Raw genomic sequence first — 23,209 nt, forward strand, 5'->3', positions numbered from 1 at the left:
CAAGTCAATACTATCAAGTAGATAATGAATGAGAACACGCAGTGTTGTTTCATCATATCCAGAATCCAGTGCTGATTACCAAAACTCCTACAAACTCTTGCTATAAATTGCATTTTAATACCTCAGTATGTCTGCAAATCTAAAATATTCTTTCACATATTTACCATCTGACCGTTGTTTTTCAAATTTCCCGAATAAATGATACCTAATCCACTTCGTAACCTCTGAGGATTCAAGCACCCCACGATGATTTAAAAAAAGTACGTAAGATATTTCAAGTATGCAACGTAAGTAAATAAAACGCAAATGAAATCACATGAAGTTGTACATATATAATATTGAGAGCCAAGTAGGTACCAAAACGCATGTTTTTCACGTTAAAAATACATGCGTGAGTCTTTTTATGCCTTTTTTCATGTTAAAAGTAGTTCTAGTACCTAGGTAGCCAGCCTATCATTATTTTTTTATTCTAATTGATTTAAGTTTTGTACCATTCCATTTGACTGGTTTATGTGGCCCGGGTTTCGCCGTTTGGCATCTTCAGGCACCATGCGCACTCAACGATCGTAAATTAATACTATAAAAGATAAAAACCTTATTAACTAAGTAAAGGATCAAGTATATTTTTAATATATTTCAAGTGCTTGTAAAAAACTACAGTAGATACAATAAATACTAATAATAATGGGTCTTTCAATAAGGATGCTCGATTTTTAAATGTTTAAAAAAAAAAGTTGTGTTTGAGATATCCACTCATTTTTTTTTAGTTGAAAGAATATTTTATGACATTAAGTATGGAATATAACATCGTTCAAATGTCCGCCGAGGCTTTGTTTGGTGGCAGGTATTCGGGAGGTATTGGCGTAAATACGTCAATTTATCTGTTTGATTTTGATAATCATGCACTACTATTGCCACTCGATTACTAAGTGTCTCATACTTTTTCTTTATAACGTCTAGGCGACCTGTATGAACACTAGCTAATAATAATCGAGGTGCCGGACGAAATCATTTTTTTTTTTATTTTTACAAAAAAATGTTTTTGTCTCTCCTGCGAAAAATTGCGCAACCTTAACACTTATTTTGAATTGCACATATTTTACAAGAGAGACAAAAAAATCATACATTTTGTTCTTTTTTTACTATTATTAAAGCAAATTTAAGATGTGTTTATTTCATTTATCTGGACGACCCGCCACGCCGGGCCCCCCGTGAGCCCGGGCCCCTAGGCTAGAGCCCTGTCAGCCCCCCCCCCCCTTGTGGGGGCTATGGTTATAGCTCTACAAAAAATAGACTATCAATTATAATTGTTAGGTACATATATACATATTCCGCAATCGGTAAATTCTCCTATTTACATTACATCATCTCTACAAATCAAGACTTTACTTGGTTGTAAAATAATCAATGTAGCAATTCAAAATAACAATTGCACAACATTGATGTTGCCGTAAACATTGAACCATCTAGTTATAAAATAAAATATAATATATTATTATAATATATTAACACAGTTTCTAAGAAATGTCGACCCCTGCTACGATAAGTTTCACACGGATATTGGACCTCTTATCGCTGGAACATGTCATTTTTAAAGATATTTTCAAGTATTCTCAAATGTTTTTTTTATTGCCCCCATTCAGTTAAAAGGGAAAAAATCCATTATAAAGAAATTAATCCTCGTAAAGGATTAATTAAACTATATCATATTATAGAACCAGGACAGTTAAAAAGAGCTTGGGCGAATTATTGAGGATGGGGAATGTGCTAAATTAAAATATTCATTTTATAATTATACATCTAATGCCTTACTTGTGTTTTCTTAGATAAATTACACATAATTAAATTAATCTAATACATTATGAAGTTCGACAATGACTTTATATAGATGAAGTGATCGGGATCGATGTTGACCAATTGTGTTTTTGTTTTTAATCTGAAATAACTCAATTTCTTAGAATTTAATTTATTTTTATAATAGTCCAGGTGCAATGACTATGTCTGACCGTTTAAATTAATTATTACATTAACTGGTTAACTGGTTACATGTAAATTGTACGCAGAACATTTCACAGTGGCACAGTTCGCCGTCAGCTTTCTTATCGGAAAGAAATGACCGTATAGTTACTATACGGTCTCCAATTTTATTAGATGAACATTAATTCAATTTTCATAGCTGATTTCGGCAAAATTCATGAATTCAAGGATGAAAACATAACCTAACCTAACAAATAATCCAGTATATCGGCTATTTTCAAAATTTGTTTGCTGCTGGCTTCTTGTGTAAACCGACAAGAACCGTGTTTTATTTAGACATGAATTTCATGTCGGTACTATACGGCTCAAAGAGAATGGACGGTCTTTAATATACGGTTGTATATTTCCAATACAATATTTCACGGTGAAGTATGGTATGGACACAATATTAACTGTATAAGACGTAGTGTAGTGCAATTTGGCCTATAGCACCGTTAGCCCTATGGTAAATCCAACCCTGCGATCTGGGTAACTGCCGCCCGGGTGCAGGCTGAAAATTGCATTCCCCTACCCCAACATGATATATTTAACATTCTGAATTAGCGATTTAAAATAACCACATAATTATGGCATATTTTGGAAAAAATAAAAATGGTCCAGTTATACTTAACAGTGGCGAAGACTCCATACTAGGTGATTATTTAAAGCCTACCTTTTTTAGAAAAAAAAATAATTGCATATTGACATATTTATATAATTGATTATTTTCTATTCTATCAACATAATTTAATTTGCCAACGACAGATGTCGTATATGTAGGAAAATTACAAAAAATCTGCAAAGTTTTAAAAAAATATATACCACAGCCTATCTTAATGTAAATAAATGGATTATTTGTCAAGGAATTGTGATATTTTTTCGTATGTACTTTACGTCACGTAACCTCAGTCAGTCTATCGAATTGTATGGAATATGGTAGGCTCCTATCGCAGAGCTTTAAAACCTTGCGCATGATATTGTTGTCATGACTGCACTTTGTCCAAAATAATTAATAATTGGATAATTTATAAAAATAATTACTATGGCGTTTAATCGCATGTTAATAAATATATTATATAGATTGTTTTTAAAAATAAAAAGAAAAATTATCTTATGATTTTTGATGTGTATAAATGTTTTGAAAAATACGTAATTTAAGCTTGTCGCTCAATTTTATGTCGTTAGTGAGTTTTTGAAGTTTCATTGAATTAGTGTGTACCTATTCATTAGTAGTAATATCGTATCATCTTCTTATTTCTCGTAAGTATACCAGACAAGTGTGCTCTTTTTCTCAGATCTCCACAGCCTACCTCTTTCTAAAAGTCACCCTTCGCCACTGATACTTAACAATGATAATGACAAGCTATTCACAGACTTCAAAAGTTACAAGTCTGCCTTCGTGGCTGTACTCAGCGACGTCCTTCCTTAGACAAAGTGCCGCCCTTGGACAGACTAAGAATGCCGCCCGCTTTCAGCTTTGGTCTCAAATATCTTATTATTTATTTAACTTAAACAGATATTATGTACAAACGCAATAAAAACATTTTAAAAAAAAATGATTTAAATATCTACCATTTCCACGAAACATACACTTAAACATCTATGTTGTTAATTACGTGGAGGTCTGAGGCTGTAACGGGTTTGGAGGCCCTATTTTGAAAATTTGCATTTGTGATAAACCGACATTGGATATATATATAACAATACAACAAATACGATAAGTAATCAGATTTTTTTATGCTTCCATTATTTTTCTAACTAAGGCGTTGATAATTTCTAACAAAGCAACCGGATCATCTGTTTCATCGAAAGATGCTCTATAAAGTTGTAATATTCGCATTAGTTCCTTCATTTGCCGCCACTAAGCAACGCATGGCCTGCCTGCGGGACGTCACTAGTTGTAGTTATCCAACAGTGGCGAAGGGTGGAGGTAGGCTAAAGATCAGCCATAAATAGTGCACGCTAAACTTTGTCAGTCATACGTATTTCTTTTCATAGAAATAAGACAACAATTTACAGACGGTGTTGGTTAGTTTTTAAAATACAATTAACCCATGTGAAACCAAACCATAATAAATAATAGTCAAAAAATACTCGTCTACCTATAAAATATCTAAAATTATTCAATTACATCATACATAACTTTGAATATTTCATAGATAGAATAATATTTTTATCTATAGGTATAGTTTGGTTTAGGCATGGCTTAATGAATTAAAAAAAATGAATCAACAATAATGTAATATGTATTCTTATTCCAACGAAAACAAATGAGTATGAATGAAAAAGTGTTGTCGTATCGCCCAAAGTATGCCGAAACTATTATGGTTTGGTTTAGGCAGGATTTCATTGATTTTTATCCACCATCTGTAAATTCTGTGGTTTCGGGGTGAAAGTGAATAAGTCAGTTTGGTTGCAGCTGAGATAATCAGTTTTGAAATAAATCACAGTTTTTAAAATACTCTTGCTTAGAAGTTATTTGGTATCTTTTTTATATTTCTTTTACATTATTTATGTATAATTAAGTTTTTCATATTGTGTTATATTCAATATTTTAAATAAGTAAATTTACTTATAATTAAAAATTATTTTCTCTATTTAATCAAGTTCGATATTAAAATTTCCATTTATTTTGCTTACGTGTGACAAAATCTATGATACACAAAAAGAGCACAATTCTTTACACACTTTGGCATTAAAATCTTAATTTCTATAAAACGCGACTTAAGGGCCCATATGCCCAACGTAGGTCAAAATGTAGATTTTATAGTATTTTCAGAGCATAACCCTGGACATTCCTTAAACGTTGTAGATAATCTATTTATATAATTTTGAAGCCTTATTATCCTTTATATTTATTTTAAACATTTGATGACTGCATAAAGTATTTTTATTACATAATTAGAACCTAACCAAAAAAAAACGTTTTTTTTTAAACGGTACATGTTCAAACACGCACATTAACATGATCTTACTCCCTACTTCATTTATCGTTTGTCAATTTATGGCTACGGCCGTATGTTGTGGCTCAACTACTGGGAAATGCCAATAGAAATGGCGTATTTCAAAAAAATACTACCTTATTCTTAGGTCAATAATTATTATAAAACAATCATTATTCGTAGGATGTTTTATCACATTTGAATGGGCAAAGACATAGCTTATAATCAGTACGTGTTAATCGTGCCCATTTTTTGAATAATAAAATGCCTAATTCTTGTCAAATTTGGGATCACAGAGATTATATTTTTTTTATCGTAAATATTTCACTATATAATGTTAACATTAATTTTACAAATGGTTTTGTAAATGCGTTTCAAAATTAATAAATGTAAAAAATCTTAACACCACTGCACATGGATATGCTGAAATATGACTGCATTCTAAAACATTAGATCGAGAGGTTTAAAAGAATACTATTTTATGTAATAAAAATACTTTATACAGTCATCAAATGTTTAAAATAAATATAAATGATAATGAGGCTTCAAATTATGTAAATAGATTATCTACAACGTTTAAGGAATGTCCAGGATCATGCTTTGAAAATAGCATAAAAGGCGGATACAGCCTTCTTCCACCCTTCGCTACTGGGTTATGGAGTAGTTTTGTATCTCTCCGTTAAAATTTCAATGTCGTAGGTTTTAACAAGCTTTTATGAAGAAATTTGATCGCCGTGAAAGTCCGTTATTCTTTTATTTTTTAAGTTATACTTTTTTTGGCGCGTTTGGGAAAACAGATCCGAGTGCATTTTTGGCGTGTGACGAAGTTGCGCGCGCCGATGTAACACATAATTTATTATTATATGCGCATGCGCATAGTGTCATATAGTTAGTCGTTCAATACAACCAAGTAAACAACACTTATTGTAACCATAACCAATATTGTGTCATAATAAATATATATGTTTATAAACAAATTTCTGGAGACTAACATTCTACACTGGTAATTTATATTCATAAAACTTTATTTATATTGGAGTGTATATTTATTTTTCATTGTAAAGATTGTGTATCAAGATTTGAGGATATATTTATGTAAGTATTGTTTATGAGTAAAATTATATACTTATCAATAAATAAATACATTATGTGAATGTTGAGTTGGTAAATAATTAAAAAAATATATTAAAATTTGATTTTTTATTAATTCATCATGGGATTTTTTGAATCGATTATAACGATGAGTTTTGGTCCAATACAATAATTAAATTACAATTATCATGTACTATATGAGACACAGATGAATCGCGTACGTTTTCAGCAACCTATTCTACTGTAATATTAATAGACTCAGGTAACGGCTTATCTTGTTTTGTTACGCCAAAGAAGTATAACTTCTAACGCGCGTACATAAGTACAAACGCCGATTTTTTTTATAATTATCCAACGATCAGTCGTCGCCGCTATCCGCGCCATAGTTATGGGTTCGCGGATTCTAGAATTAACTATAATTACTCCGTTCATTATGTCAGCAGATAACTGACTGCGATAGCTCGGTGGGGTTTGTGTACTCGTCGAATAAGAAGAAAATATTTTACATTCAATATTATTTATTATTCGTCATCGCAAGTCTGGACCATCCGCCGCGGCCGTCTCGAGATCGGCATGGAGTTGTAGCGCCTCAGTGTTGGTTGTTTCGCTCCCCAAGTGCGCGTGATCGTGTGACCGTCGGCATCCAACATGTTCTTCAAGGCGAAAAACATCGCGAATGCAGTAAAAGTGTCGTGGAAAGTTGACACCTGTGACAACATCGGGAAATTCGTCACAAAATGTGTCGATACTTTACAATTCGTACTGAACCCTGCGAGTACCACACCAAATATGTAAATAAAAACAATACGTCTTATTACATTACTAGGGAACGGATTTCAACTAGAACTAGAGCATGTTTTGTTAGGGTGTATGCACAGTTAAGAGAGTTGCATAGAAATCCGTTATGAGACACGTAGAATCAAAAAAATAATTTTTATGGTGCATATACGTCAAGCTCGGTTTATAATTATTCGGGTAACTGTGATAGTGGTACAGTCAAACTCGGTTATTACGATCATGGATATAGCGAGATCTCGGATCTAATGAGAAAATATTCGTTGACATTTTTGTTTATGATTTTCTCCATACATTTATTCACTTTTATAACGAGCTGCTTATCGGGTATACTACCGAGCTAAAATATCATCAAAAATTTTCTTAAAACTATTAATGTATCGATCGTTTAAAAACATTTCGACCCTAAGCAATAAAATCCGACCGGACAGGATGCCGCCGGGATTGGATTACGTTTATGACACTAGTTAAGTGTCTAAGTACCTACCTAATTGGTGTTTTCGCCGACAATATTGAAAAAGTTTCCACGCATATGGTTAAAATTGCATTTAAAAAATCCAAGGTTTGTGAAGTCAGTTGGTACACCTTCCAGCGTTCATTACAATAAACAACTTCTTTTGTAGTTTACGAATGCCGTGCTTGTTTCGAGGAAAAATTCTAATTGTGTATTTTTTTTTTGAATTGCGACTTTTTGTGTTATGATCATTTAAAAATACCCATTCTCTGATATAACGAGTAACGGTTATTACGAAAAAATTCAGTCGGTCCCATCTTCCTCATGATAACAAAATTTGACCATATTTCAGACGTTGGAGCATAATATGCTCCATTATATTATCATTTGAGACATTAGTGTAAATTGCTCTTATTTATAAAACATCGTAGATTGCCCGACGATAGCTGTGACCGAGACTTTTTTTTTTTTAACCCGAAGTACTCTAAAAACTTGAGGAGGCACGAGGATTTCGTTTAACAGTTACCGGAGATGGTGGAAGATGTTAATAATTACAAGATAAAAAGAACTTTTTATATACTTACCACGTTTTTAAATTTTCTGTTGAATCATATAAACTTGACAGTTCTATGTATTAATAAATACTTTTTTTGTACTTGATAGAAAAACTGAATAAATTAATATATAATACTTACTGAAATGTCATTTTGACATTTCATATTGATTTCCATAGTAACGCACATAAATATATTAATAATTTAGTTGCTAGGACTCACTTAGCAACCAATTATAGTATTTTACTTTTTACGATTTTTTTCCGAAATAAATTTCCATACAAAACAGAATTAACTGAAAATGAATTCAATTCGGCCTTAAGATGGATAAAAGTATTAAAAGAATGTATTGTCATCGTGTTCTGATATATTCTAAAAGTTTCAAATGTCTATCTAGTCGGGAAGTTAGTTAAAAATCGATTGCAAGATTTGTATTGGACAAACAAGAAAAATTTTACTCGACAAACAAGAATACGAGCTAATAAAAACGTGTTAAAAAATATTGTCTTTCATCCCAGGTGTGATGAGAGAGAAATACGAAAAATTCGCCAATATTTTATCGAGAAATCCAGATTTAGAGAATCAATAACAAACATGATGTTTACATAACCGAACAGGTGTGGATTTATCAGAAAAGTGAAAACTCAGGCACCTTTATTTAAATTTTGCCCAATCATCTCTGTGGACGAGGTCGTTTTTCACATATTAACAAATACTGGCGGATATAATGCGGAAAAATTAATACCAAAACACATTTTTTTTAAATATTTGTTTCTGACAAAAAACGGTAAATAGTATTTAGAAGTAATTAGTGTGTTGTTTTTGTTTTTTGAAGTTGTGTTATTTACCTATTATTGTATTTCTCATTTAATTATTTGGACATATTAAAAAAAATTTAATTGTAATATAACTTAATATTTAGGATCATTTTTTTTTTGTTTATTTGTTATTGTATTATAATGATTAAAATTTATAATTCGTTTTCCGATTTGTATCATTAATATTGGGCGAAGTGCCTATCTACATTTTTTTTCATATGAAACGCAATTTTTAACAGCATATTTTTTTCGTTTTTAGTGCATTTTTTTATAATTTTAAGTGCAGTGTGTTTTTTGTTGCATATAAATCCGCTCCCTACTTATTACTTGATATTATAATCTGAATTTCAATTAGGTACATTAATTAAATCATTGTTTTTAAATGTATAAGTACATGAACACTGGACGCACACATTGGTTGCTTCCACAACTTCACACTTCAAACTTTAGGCACAATGGGGTGGTAACTTTTGAAGATACTTTCTATTCAAGCACTCAAATACGATTTGTGTCAGTTTGGTTTTGTGAGCAATCTCGTCGTACATAATAATAGGTTATTACATTTATTAAATTATATATTATATTAAATTATTAATTGCATAATTTTAGATGTTTTATAGATAGACCCAGGGCTCGAAATAGACCGGAACGCACCGGAGCGGCGTTCCTGTTCGTGAAATTCTAAAAGATACCGTTCCGGCTCGTGGCTTCTTTGAAAATTGCGTTCCGTTTCATGTTATTGGGATAATATTGCATGTAGATATGTAGTTTTTAAAGTTGTAAGAACTGATTCGTGGGGAAAAATGGCGCTGACAAAATGTGTATGTTTTTTATTAATGATTAGTCCTACATCCTAAGTCTATAATATAATATAATATAATATAGGCTGTTCGGACTTCAGGTGTGTTTAAAAATGGGCTAAAGGGGCTACAGGTCCACGACCTTAAATTAGTAGGTCTCCGGAACCTTAAAAACAATTTGAAATCACAAAATAACCTTGCAGCGAAGGAATACACAAATGTACTAGCTTTTAGAATTTTGAAGATAAGAGCCCAATTCTAAGAAAATTGACGAAAAATAAGTGATTTTGCAAAAATGAGTAGGTACCCATTAAAAAAATCTACATTTTAATGTTGTATTGGGGGAGGGGGGAATGTGTATTAGCTCAGAGCCCCTTCAAGTATAAATGAAACCCTGATTATTAGGCATATCGCCCTTATGATACCTATACGAAAAATATTTAACATAATTTGATATTTTTGAATGATTATTCAGCGCTCCGGTTCGTAAGATTTTCTTCTATTTCGAGGACTGGTAGATCGGTATTTTTTAACTATTATCTATTATGGCTTTAATCAAATTATGTGAATTCCTCAAGCCTGGGAGTTTTACCACTACTATTGGACTTCACGGCCTGTTGTGGTGTTTAATAAAGAAACAAATAAAATATAAATAAAATAAAAAATTGACTTGGGTTTCGCATGGTTTAATTGAATTTTAAAAACTAGCCAACACCATCTGTAAATTGGAATCTTATTTCAATAGAAACAAATACTGACGACTGGCCCAAGATAGGGAGAAGTACTGAAATTTGAATACATTTTAATATCGAATATAGAAATATTCTAACTAATAATTGTGATATTGTAGTTCCTGCCTCTTGTTTCCCATTAGGTAGACTCAGTAGAAATTTATAAGACGGTTTTGTGTAGAACGGCTCAAAAATAATAGTTTAAGCTAAAAGATTATATACAATAAAATTTAATTAAAATAACTGATAAAGCTTTTTTTCTGTTTCTCCTCATCACAATATTTCTGCATTTAAAAAAATCACCTCGTCTGCTTTCGCAAATTTTTAGGAATATAAATTAAGTAGCTGGGAAGTAAATTCGGCGGGGGGGCGAATTTTAGTTCCAGAAACGACCGTGGTGATAAAATAAATAAGAAAAAACGTCTCTTTTTCTAAGGACTTGTCTATTGCTGGTTCTTGTTGCTCGGTAGGTAAACTTGTCGCACTATAATAGTGATTATTTAGAATTCAGAATCAGTGGCCAACGAAACATTTTCCAGAAGAATGTGTAGGTATATAAATATGTGCACATTTTATCTTTCGAAGATATTATTTCGATTTCGTAGAGTATAAATATTATATAGATTTCGTGGCACGCATTATTGCCCAATGCTTCTCAAACTGGAGAATGAAATCCTTTACTTACGCAGTCGTGACGATGCTTCCGTAGAGTCACGAAATATTTTAGTAAAACACTATCGGCTTAAATTACTTACTGCAAATATTTTTTTCCAAAATCTGCACATTATCAGTGGCGAAGGGTGGAGGTACGCTGTTAAGATTCGACATAAACAGTGCACAATAAACTTTTAAAGTCAAACGTATTGATTGTTTTCAATAAACTAAGGACTAGGTAAAATGTGTAGAATGTAGATAATGTTTGTTAGTTTTTAAAATTCAATTAAAACGTGACTTATCCGAGCCTTAGTGGATAATAGTAAAAAAAAAATAGTTATAATAATATAAACCATTATGGTTTGGTTGGCAGGGTTTAATTAATTTTTAAAAATTAACCAGCACCATCTGCAAATTGTTTTCTTAGTTCTATGAAAACAAATAAATAAGACTGACAAAGGTTACTGTGGACTATTTATGAAGAATCTTAACAGCCTACCTCCACCCCTTGCCACTGGCACATATAAATAACTAGGTAATAATAATAGGATTCAATATTGATAGACTGGTGCACATTCCGGAAGGTTTGTATTTCAAGGATTTTATAGTCTGACCCTCATTAGTTCATTAACAAAATTGGGCTTCAAAATCTTGTTTCCTAGCGTTCAGCTTTGCTTTAAATTTATATCTTATTAATTTTATTTATTCTATGGAAATTTCAGAATATCTACTGATATTTTATATAGATTTATAGGTGAAATTTAAAAATGTGAAGACTAAACGCACTTTTTGATCGTTAATTTAAAATTGAAATAAATTTTTGTCAATCTACTAAATTTTTAAATATTCAATGGCAACAGTGTTGCCAACCGTACTATAATTATAGTATTTGTACTATAATTTTCGCCTGCGTACTATGTACGATATAAAACAGGTATAGTACGCCCAAAATACTATAATTTTGATAGATCGGGAAAAAAGTTGCCAATAGAAGAAAAACAACGCCAAAATAATCCGTGAGAAGCAAAAAAAAAATAATCTCCATGTCTAAAAAAAGGTGATGTTAATTACTTAACACAGCGATTTCCAAACTGGGAGGCGCGGAGTGTTGCAAAGGAAGACGCAAAAGGTTAACACAATTAATGTAGCCACAGGTTTGCAGTTTGCAAATGCGTAGTTTATAAAACGGTCGCTAGTTATAAACTACACAAAAAAACAGTCCTATAAAAGGTTGTCTTCAAACCTTTCTGCAAATATGGAGACTAATTTTATAATCCCTCACTTCTATACTATTGTAAACCGTAATGACTATCTCGTAAAATAAAAGGGTCAAATTAATCAAAATGTTGAAATATGAGGCAAATTTGTTTAGGAACGATAATTTTGTTTTTAAACTTGTCTATTTGGTTTAAATTTAAAAAAAATTGAGTGAATAAATCAATACAAGGACCACTAATGCATTCACCGATTTAAAACGACAAAGTAAAGGCATTCATAAAAAATTAGAGCTTAGGAAATCAAAATGACAAAAAGAAAGTTCACCACGTCTCCATTATTTTTAAATGATTTCTACGCTAGAGTTCTTGGTTAGTTTGCTAATGCACTTTTCACATTATTTTATTAATAGCTGCTTTGTTTCGGAGCTATTAAATATTTTAAATATGTGGTTGAAAAATCCTGACCAGGGGGGTCCGTTTCGGGATATTGGGTCCATGATAGAATCCATTTGTCAATGAATGACGATGAATTTGGATTGACTACTATTGAAATTGATTGTGCTAATAAACAAGCAAATTCGTCAAAAATTAATGTAATTTTAGTAGTAATTTTTTTTTTATTTGTTTTTTATTCATCATTTGTTTATTTTTTTTTTTCATTTTTGTATTCGTAAGTAGGTACATTGTTGACTATTTAAAAAGGTGTCTGTATTATTTAATGAAATAAGGGGGGGCGCCTAGATCAGATTTTTTTGAAGGGAGGTGTGGTAACATAAAGTTTGGAAACCATTGACATAACATTTGAATTTTGTCTATAAAAACAAGACGTAACCTTCATGGATATTTTGTCTAAAAAAACAAGACGTTAATTACCCCACGTTTATTTTTTTGAAAATGTAAAAAATTATTCGTCACTCAACGCGTACTATATTTTTTGCCGAAATACTATAATTTTGAAGGCACTGTACTATAATTTCACTTTCAAAATATGGCAACACTGAATGGCAACATTGTTCATTGTTGACATTTTGTATAACCCAACTTTTTACGCTGTCAACGTCAACCTTCCGGGTGACGTATTTTTATTTAATATAAGGGTACAATATTCAACATTCAGCGAAAATTTATATAGTGACAATAATCTTTTGCATAAAATAATTAAAGTTTTGTACTTTTAGTTAAGGTACTTTATAATTATTGATTAACAAGTTTTAACGACTCATATCTTCTCGTGACTAATTCATATTTCGTGCTTATCAAATCTACTTCTGATGACCGTCCCGTAAGTATTTACTTGTTTGCTTTAATTCTTAAAAGGATAAAGATACATTACATCATTATCGTTTTGTGGTTAAGGTGTTTTGAAACCAAAAACGTAACTAAGACCTAACTATAAACACATCCCACGTATTTTGTGGATTACACTAGGTTATGTTAGGTTTTTACGTCGCAAAAGATCGCGATCACAAAAACGAAAAGTATTACCGTGTCTTTATCCTTAACAGTTTGGCAATTCTGATATAGATACGACAGAAATTGGAAGAAGTAAATATAAATTATCCCATGATCATTAATCCTCATCCATCGATATTGTAAAAAAGTATTCATCCAGTTTCTCCAGAACTCAACAGTTTGTAATCATGTGCTTTAGTTTGTTGCTAGAAATATTTCAATAACATTTCCTTCGGGCCATGAGCCAACCGATTGAAGCAAATCTTCTCTTTCAATTATGCAAAATGAGGAAGCTTGCAGCAGAGTGGTATAAAAACATTTCTTGGATGGGCTCTTAACCTACAGTGGATTGCAGTGCCAATAAATGATTAGCTTCATTTCTCTTTTTATTATTACCACGTTTTTATTAGCTCATATTCTTGTTTGTCCAGTACAAATTTTTTCTTGTTTGTCCAAGATTTGTATTGGACGATTGAAGATTTTTAACTAACTTCCCGACTAACTAGACATTTGAATTTTTTAGAATATATCAGAACACGACGACAATGCATTCTTTTAATACTTTTAGCCATTTTTAAGCAGAGTTGAATTCATTTTCAGTTAATTCTGTTTTGTATGGAAAGTTATTATTGTCGGTTGCTAAAGGGGTCCTAGCAACTAAATTATTAATATATACGTGCGTTACTATGGAAATCAATATGAAATGTCAAAATGACATTTCAATATTCTATAATATTTATTCAGTATTTCTATCAAGTACAATAAAAAGTTTTTATTAATACATAGAATTGACAAGTTTATATGATTCAACAGAAAATTTAAAAACGTGGTATATAAAAAGTTCTTTTTATCTTGTAATTATTATATATGTTATAGATTGCGTGAAATAGAACATTATAATTTGTTTGAAATTGCACATAAAATATTACATATGTTTTGTTTAGATTTTAATCATATGTCGCCTTATTGGTTTTTTAAAAAAATGCCTCATATCTGTAAATTCTTTTGATAAGCCAATTTGCTTCTTTCAATAATGTAGTTTTATGAATTGTTTTACTTTTCAGGATGGGAAGTTTCAACTCTGCACCGAAGATAAACAATGAAGATGACCAGGACAATAAACTTCAACTTCCCAATAACCTGAGTCGCTCAGAACTGTTGGATTTCTGTTCTCGCAAGAAGACACATACATCACAACTCTTGCAGAGAACCTTCGAATTTAAAGTAGAATCTGCCCTATCAGACCAACTTAGAACCATGACAATTAATGGTGAGAATTGCTAAATCATTTGCGAGTAACAGTTTTATTTTTGTATATTTTTTAAATGTATTATTTTATCGAAGAACACATACTTCAATAATTACGATTCATAGGGATCTACTCTTATTATTGTAATTTATTATTGAAAACTTTACTCATAAAATATTAAATTGCATGAATAAATTATAAAACAGTCATATCATCATATCCTTGTTTGTTCCTTATCCTATTAATCCGCATTATGCCCACCATTCACCTTTCCATACCACGCTATGCTACCCTAATTTATTGATTTCTTTTTACTGAAAAACCATGTTTTGCATGCATGATATACTACATCGGCACAACGAGTGGTTACTTTTGAAGACATTTTTCATATTGCCAAATATACTCCAAACAATTTCATCAAATATACACCCATCTATTGACACTTGTCCCAAATAGATGCAATACCTTTTTATATGATCTCTTTTCCGTCAGCAAAGCAATTTAACATGACTTTCACCTTTGTTTCTTTTATTTTTAAGCCTATTTTAATATTACCAATTTATTAGTCTTCTAAAAAGATTACTATGTCATCGGCGAATCACAGATACTCCGCATTTATTAGGATACCTTTTAAATTCCAATTGTCTGTCATCAGTCATATTATATTATACTATTATTATATCATAGAATTTATATAAACTATATGCTGAAATGTATTATAAAATGAATCTAATTAATGTGTTGCTTGCGTTATGAAATTTTAGAATTGCACTATGCGAATAGCAAATGCGAATAAACAACATAATATACAATAATATTAAATTAACTCGGTCATCTATTTCAAAATACCAATATTGTCCACAATTCAATATTTGTAAACAATGTTTTTGCGTTTTGAGTGTAGAAGGCTTCAATATTATCTGCCGTTCTTTCTTACACTCTATATTTCTTTGGGTCATTGATAGAGAGGAGCCGAGAGCCTATTCTGGATGTGTAGTCTCCAGGATAAAGACATATGTGTGCTTGGCCATCTAGGATTAATTCAGAGCATCTTCATCCAATACTTTAAGCATCCAATTTAGTATATCTGGCTATTGTCTACTATTTTACATTTTGGTTAGACAATGTGAACCATTTTTTTTAATTTGTATTTATTAGCTACGAATAAAGAGTTTGACTATTCCTATGGTCTTATAAGGTTTTGTATTACGTTTTGTATTGCGTTTTTAGTGTTGTTGAATTGGTAGTCATAGCAAAATTAATATCCTGTAGATCAGCTATAATATCTTATATATTCGACATACATTTTATAATTGCTTGCTTTTCAATATTATTAATAGCGATTTGTTTGGTGTATCTGCGTATTTATGTACAATAATTGATGTGTTCACTCCTTTCATAGGCAGTTTAAACTACATTTTGTATCGTAATATGAATGCTTCAGTTCTGGTACAAGTCAACATGTTTCATTTAAAATGTTCAATTTATGTTGTAATCAATTAAACAATACTATCCACCAGTGGCGAAGGGTGGAGGTAGGCTGTTAAGATCCGCCATAAACTGTGCACATTAAACTTTTTCAGACATTCATATTTGTTTTCATTGAAATAAGACTACAATTTATAGATAGTGTTGGTTAGTTTTTAAAATTCAATTAAACCCTGAGAAACCAAGCCATAATAGATAATAGTCAAAAAATACATGTATATCTATAAAATATCTAAAATTATGCGATTAAATCATACATAACTTTGAATATTTTATAAATAGAATAATATTTTTTATTTTTTATAGTTTGGTTTAGGCAGGGCTTAATGAATTAAAAAAATAACCAACAATATGTGTAATATGTATTTTTAAACCAATGAAAACAAATAAATATGAATGAAAAAGTGTGCACAATTTTGTCTTATCGCCCAAAATATACCAAAACTATTATGGCTTGGTTTAGGTAATGCTTAATTGATTTTTAAACAACTAACCACCACCATCTGTAAATTGTAGTCTTAGTTCAATAAAAACAAATAAGTATGACTAACAAAATTTAATGTGCATTATTAATGGCGTGTCTTAACAGCCTACCTCCACCCTTCGCCACTGCTATCCACTTTAATGGTTTATCTTGGCAATATCTGCGCATTTAATAAATTATAGAATTGGCTGTTTGAATAAATCTAAAACTGTGTTGCATTGCTCGCGATAACAGTGTAAAGTCTGCTACAAATGTACTCACAATGTGAAATGACATGCAGCTGATTCAAACATAAGAATCTTTTTCTTTTTGATTCATTTTCATATATTTAGGTTCCTTCTTCTCGAATAAATTTTCTTTAACATTTCTGATTACGAAATATTTATTATTTTTTTATAGATCAAGACCAGAATGCCGATAAACATACTGTACGTGTACTGCAATGGAATGTCCTTTCCCAAGGTAACTATGAAACTGTACAGTTTCGTAAGAATGGTTTAAGAGGGAGTGTAGTGCTACTATATATTGTGGAGGAATTACGAAACAATAAGGAAACATTTAAAAGAGCTGTCAACTTTCATTTCGGACATAACAAAAAATATTCAATATCAATCATACTAATTTAAAGTTCTTGAAAATCAATGATCTTTTAATTCTCGAATAAAAAAAGAAAAGTAAGAATGTTGAAAATATATACAATATTTAAGCTCCATTTTTGATTAAATCAAATTTTTCGATAATATAAATATAACAAGATGTGCTAATTTTGGTCTCTCTCAATCTACCTACCAGTTCTCCGTGTATCTAGCAGCTAGTATGGTGAATGTTTATAATTAAAATTCTTTATATTTCCTTAGTTAGAAGCCAGCTTGAAAGTGGGTCGTTTGTTTGGGCCTCACATTCGTTGAAATACGACCTAAAAGTGGAGTGAGTTAAAAAGAAATTTTTGACACTCATTTACTTCTCCAACTAACTTTCTCTTAGGTATGCTTAAATAGTGTAGTCTAAACGCTAGAAGATATCTATATTTGGCCACATATTTTTTCCAACTTATATGCATTGTAAATGAGAACTCTGACATTCTTGGTAGTGTGTCCCTGATAGCTATCTTAGAAATCGAGAGCATCAGTTATTTGTTCTCCCAAAGTACAGAACTAAGGCTGCCATTGGTGATGTCAATTGGGAGGGCAATATCTCTATTCAACCAAATCGTTTCTGATATTGATATATTCCACCTACATGAGATGAATGTAGGTATACGTTGTTTTATAAATTCTTAAAATAGGGTGTACTTAGCTCTTACGTACTTACATGTATCTACTTTATAATTTTTGTATTTACCCATTATTTATACTTTTTTCTAATACTGTCTATTTCTTTGTTTTTAACTGTCATATTGTGAATGTCTTGAATTTGTAATTTAGAAAGTTTACTATTTGTAAATAAATATTTTTTTGTAATCTTACATTCATAAGGACAGTACCAGATTTTTTGTCCAATACATTTTCTCCTGGCGAAATATTATATTATATGTTAAAATTTTATTTTATCATTATTTATTATATTTATTTTCAGCGTTGGGGCAATCAAACGATAGCTTTGTGATGTGTCCTGAGGATGCTTTATCATGGGATGCCCGCAAATACAATATGATAAAGGAAATAATTCAATACGAACCCGACGTGATATGTTTACAGGTTATGATCACATTAATTTTCTGATTCAAAATATGTTATTTCAAATACATCAGACGCTAATAGAAGTAGTGATAACTTTTTTTAATAAGAATTCAATTAAATTTATTTTACGCATCGAAAAAATCACTATCATACGATTGATTCTGGCGATATTGACATTAATATCTTGGGATATTTTGAATTTAAAAACCCTTCATTTATTTTATTATCTTGTGTACGATAATGTTTAGTGCACATTGATTAATATGTAATTTAAAAAAATCACTGTTATAACCTGATATGGCCATAAAGTTTAAAGTTTATATTAATAGTTCAGATATCAGCACATTTTCCGATGCAATTATAATGAAGCACTCTTAAATTGAATGGCTATATTATATTATGTAAATTAATTCATCAATTAACAATTTAATAAACAATTTCTTATTCAACGAATAATTCACAAGATTTGAGAATGTAACATTCTATATACCTATTGAATATACATAATTTGAAAACACCTCAGTACCTACTAGAAAAAATCGTTTTTGAAAAAAACACGATACCCGACGGGACTTGAACCTGTAACCACTAGATTCGCGCCAATGTGCTTTAATCAATTAAGCTACAGGCATCCTACTACTTAATTACGACGAATTTAACTAGTAGTTCTTACATGAAATGCTTATCAAATTATTATTGTTTTAAAATTATGTATATTTATCAATATTTCTTTATAATTTTTTTAAATTAAAATATTTCTTATGTAACCTGGGGATTATTTGAAAAAATATGCCTAAGTTAACCTAAGATACTTTTTTTGTATTTGCAAAAATAGTTTGCATATTTCTTTATACTATTTTTAACAGCTAATATTATAATATGCAATTGTCTTTTTGTATCTATCCATTGTCAATTGTATGTAAACCTATAAGGTAGTGAGTGATGCTAGTAGAATTTACAAAATATTCTTGTTCGATTTAACTAATACATTATTTAAAAAAAACCATTTCTAGGAGGTGGACCATTTCAACTTCTTGAGCAAAATTCTAGCAACCCAAGGGTATGAAGGTGTCTTCTATCCAAAACCCGACAGTCCATGCATGTACATTGAAGGCAACAATGGCCCTGATGGCTGCGCAATCTTTCACAACAAGAAAAAATTTGAACGCCTTCTGACACACTCAAGAATATTAGAAGTATGGAAAGTACAAAGCAACCAAGTAAGTAGATAGATAATTATAATAACTATCAACTTATTTTTTTCCTATTGGATTGACCTGTCTTTAATTTGAGTATTCTCTCTAAAAGTATTATATCCCAGATAGATTTGGATCGACCATCTCAGTATATTTTTGATGCCATCTCGACATATAGATAAATCGCTGTGGTCCAGGGTCCTTCTTGGTCTTGAGAAGGCCAGAGTCTACCACCTGTTATTGCACCACAAGTGATTTTTGTTGATGCGTACATAATTGACATTGCAACCAGAATCCACATCTATTGATTTTTAATTACAGTCGAACTTGGTTATTATGAGGTAGATGGGACAGACTGATTTTGCTCATTATAAACATTACTCGTTATATCAGAGAATAGGTATTTTTAAATGAGCGGTCACATAACACAAAAAGTTGCAATTCAAACAAAAATACACAATTATAATTTTTCCCCGAAACAAGCATGGCATTCATAAACTACAAAAGAAGTTGTGTATTGTAATGAACGCTGGTAGGTACCTACTGACTTTAGCTTAGAATTTTTACATGAAATTTCAACCATATGCATGGATACTTTTTCAATGTTGTCGGCGAAAACAACAATTAGGTACATACACACTTAATTAGTATTTTTGCTCGGTATATCCGATAAGTAGCTCGTTATAAAAGTGAATATATGTATGGAGAAAATCATAAACTAAAATGTCAACGAATGTTTACTCATTACATCCGAGATCTCGCTATGTCCGTGATCGTAATAACCGAGTTCGACTGTAATATGTATAAACCTGATTCAGAGTTTTGTGTCACTTATATGACTTTCTTTTTTCAGGTTGCAGTGGTAGCCATGCTCCGTTGTTTGGCAACAGGTAAGGAGATTTGTGTAGCCACAACTCACCTGAAGGCTCGAAGCAGCGCCTTGCTGTCCAAGCTGCGGAATGAGCAGGGCAAGGATCTCTTGAACTTCCTTATTAACAAGTGTGACCAACGACCTGTTATCCTCTGTGGAGACTTTAATGCCGAACCCAATGAACCCGTCTATAAGACAGTTCTAGGAAATAAAAACTTAGGTATGTGTAGCAATTACATGAATCACTTGCAAAACGTGAGGTGTTTTATTTTCAAAATCCAAATAATGGTTAACAGAAACTCTACATTTTTTTATTATTCTCTATGTAACTTCATGCAATATAATATTATGATGGTTTCCAAAATTAGCAAGTGTATGATTTTTTTCTTTACAGGTATAATATGTTGATATAGGTACCGATTTTATTTTTGTTATTTTTATTGCTATTAACGCATTGAAGGTAGATTTTAAAAGGAAAAAAAATGGACCGACAGCCAGATAAGACTATACTAAAACTGCTACAACTTTTTTATCAAATATTAAAATTCAATATTTAGCAATAACAAAAGAAAAAAAATTACCAATAACAAGCAGTCGAATATCCAGAATCAGATGGTCAACTGTGGTGTCAATTGTCTGTGGCTTAAGGCTAATAAAAGGGCATATTGTTCTAATTTGAAATAAGAAAGAAATTAATTTTCCTCTTGAAACACAAACAATGTCACCACAAATATTGTATTGTAGATACATATTATTATGTCTGTATTTGGCGAACACCCCACGTATAGATAACTGAATTATAAATGACAATAATAACTTTCACAGCATGTGTTATGTTAACACATTCTTAGTGATTGTGTGAACATTATTTATTTGACTCAAATGGAAATGAACAGGTAACAATTCAACATTCGCTGGACAAAATTAAGTCATTCAGAGGAAAGAAAGTTTGAAAGGAGAATGAAATAGTTAAATTCTGTGAAATTTTATGGCAACGCAACACAGAATTATGAGGATAGTCTAGGCCTTTATCCGGTAGTGAATTGATCCAGGCTGATGACGACAATGTCTGTTATTTTTAAACTAAAAATAAAATACAAATTAATTTCCACAGAATTGGGGTCAGCATATGCAACGTTTTCTCTGCAAAATCGCATGACAAACGCAAGTGATCCAGAGTCGTCTGCGGCCAACGAAGTTCCGTACACCACGTGGAAGGTCAGAGAAGAAGGAGAGATATGCCACACCATTGACTACATTTTTTATTCGAAAAATCAGTTGTCCGTGAATAAAGTGCTGAAGTTGCCGACTGGGGACGACATCGGCCAGGGCAGAGTGCCCTCTTACATATACCCCTCCGATCATTTCTCGCTAGTCTGTGATTTTGGCCTGATGACCTCATGAAGATACACGAGAATTAACCCATTGTTACCTGATTATATTCTGTTCAAAGATATTTGAGGTATAATGAACATGTACCTATGCACAATGTGATTGTTCACTTTCATTCAAATAATTCAAGCAAGTTATCAGTGATAAAGAGTCTGCTCTGCAGCCCTATATTGTAACTTGTGACATGACGTAATTGTGACGTATGCTCAATACACGCATCGAGGCAAGCCACGCAATGCGCATGGCCCACCATAGATATTATTATGCCGATACACTTATTTGTGTATGGGGACAATGATTATCACCAGTATCAGAGTAGCGTTAATTTCTCGAAAACTCACTCCGGTAGTACGTCACAATGATGTCATATGACATCATGTCGCCGGGTGACTTCATGTCACGAGTTACAACATAGGGCTGCTGAATTTAAATATTACAACTAGCACAAAAAGGATAATACAGATTATATTAAATTCTAGAAATTGGTTTATTAATTGATCATTTTTCTGTTATTACACCATTATCAAGACCTTAGACTAGCAATCTTTATCAAGAATATATTTATTGGCCGGACATACATCAAATAATAATTATAATGTAGAGGTGTCACACGAAAATGCTTAATTTATAACTGTCAACATCTACAACGTCTCTGCATCACATCAATATCTGTCGCGGTAAATTCACAGTAAGCTTGCTGCGCTGAAATCATACGCTCTGCCTATTGATCACTAGCGCAGTTGGAAGGACGCATTACAAAATTTAAAAATCGCTAATGACATTCAATAATAAAGATAAATTATTCTTCTGAATGCTTAAAAACTTTAAAATATGTTAAATGAATGTATATAAACATAATTACGCAGTTAGAAACTTTTTTTTACTATACATAAAACTAATTTAATAAGAACAGTGTAAAAAATATGGCTTTTTTTCAGAGTTTACAAGATTTTATAATATGGGATGAGTTAGTATTATACAAACTTAGTGGCGGACGCGTTGTTTTGCGACCACTCGGGTACCCTCAAGCATCGCATTGGCAACCTCTGATCAAATCTATCATAATAGCCAGTAGTCTTGATAATGGTACGACAACCAAAATAGCTATTGAATAATAAACCAGTCTGCAGAAATTAATATTATATATAAAATATTATGTACATATTATCCTTTTTGGAAAATGGAATTCTACCATGTTAAACAAACTCATTAGGTTTATACTACAAGAGTACTTGGGATTAATATAAAACAGTCCGTAAAAGATAATGTTATCTCGATGATGGGAATTTTAATAAGTAACATTAAAATGAGCAATATATTTTTTT

The 23,209-nt window shown here is 31.3% G+C and overlaps 1 protein-coding gene across 3 annotated transcripts; it reads left to right on the forward strand.

Annotated features, from left to right (window-relative positions):
• The first annotated feature begins 6,491 nt into the window (after nucleotides 1-6,491).
• On the forward strand, nucleotides 6,492-22,641 carry cu (NADP/NADPH phosphatase nocturnin). 3 transcript variants are annotated; one of them, XR_015070627.1, is made up of 8 exons: nucleotides 6,492-6,841; nucleotides 14,590-14,795; nucleotides 17,146-17,208; nucleotides 18,322-18,443; nucleotides 19,439-19,645; nucleotides 20,475-20,712; nucleotides 21,607-22,034; nucleotides 22,300-22,641. XR_015070627.1 is itself a non-coding variant. In XM_085947047.1 (7 exons), the coding sequence occupies exons 1-7, from the start codon at nucleotides 6,699-6,701 to the stop codon at nucleotides 21,894-21,896; spliced, it is 1,269 nt and encodes a 422-aa protein (XP_085803173.1). In that variant the 5' UTR covers nucleotides 6,555-6,698; the 3' UTR covers nucleotides 21,897-22,641. The 3 variants fall into 3 exon arrangements, 2 of the variants coding, with proteins under 2 accessions (XP_085803173.1, XP_085803185.1); XM_085947047.1 differs by having other exon boundaries at nucleotides 6,555-6,841; nucleotides 21,607-22,641; XM_085947059.1 differs by lacking the exon at nucleotides 6,492-6,841 and adding an exon at nucleotides 13,083-13,355 and having other exon boundaries at nucleotides 21,607-22,641.
• Nucleotides 22,642-23,209: the final 568 nt, after the last annotated feature.

The sequence above is a fragment of the Rhyacophila brunnea genome, unplaced genomic scaffold (assembly GCF_057557595.1).
Source record: "Rhyacophila brunnea isolate RB1 unplaced genomic scaffold, BYU_Rbru_1.0 scaffold_1, whole genome shotgun sequence".
In the NCBI taxonomy this organism is placed as follows: domain Eukaryota; kingdom Metazoa; phylum Arthropoda; class Insecta; order Trichoptera; family Rhyacophilidae; genus Rhyacophila; species Rhyacophila brunnea.

What these genes read in the sequence shown, in the direction of transcription:
- cu (XM_085947047.1), top strand. Translation starts at nt 6,699, where the DNA reads ATGTTCTTCAAGGCGAAAAACATCGCGAATGCAGTAAAAGTGTCGTGG. An exon ending in CCGACGTGATATGTTTACAG is followed by an intron (nt 18,444 to 19,438) that starts GTTATGATCACA and finishes AACCATTTCTAG; the next exon opens with GAGGTGGACCATTTCAACTT. An exon ending in TCTAGGAAATAAAAACTTAG is followed by an intron (nt 20,713 to 21,606) that starts GTATGTGTAGCA and finishes TAATTTCCACAG; the next exon opens with AATTGGGGTCAGCATATGCA.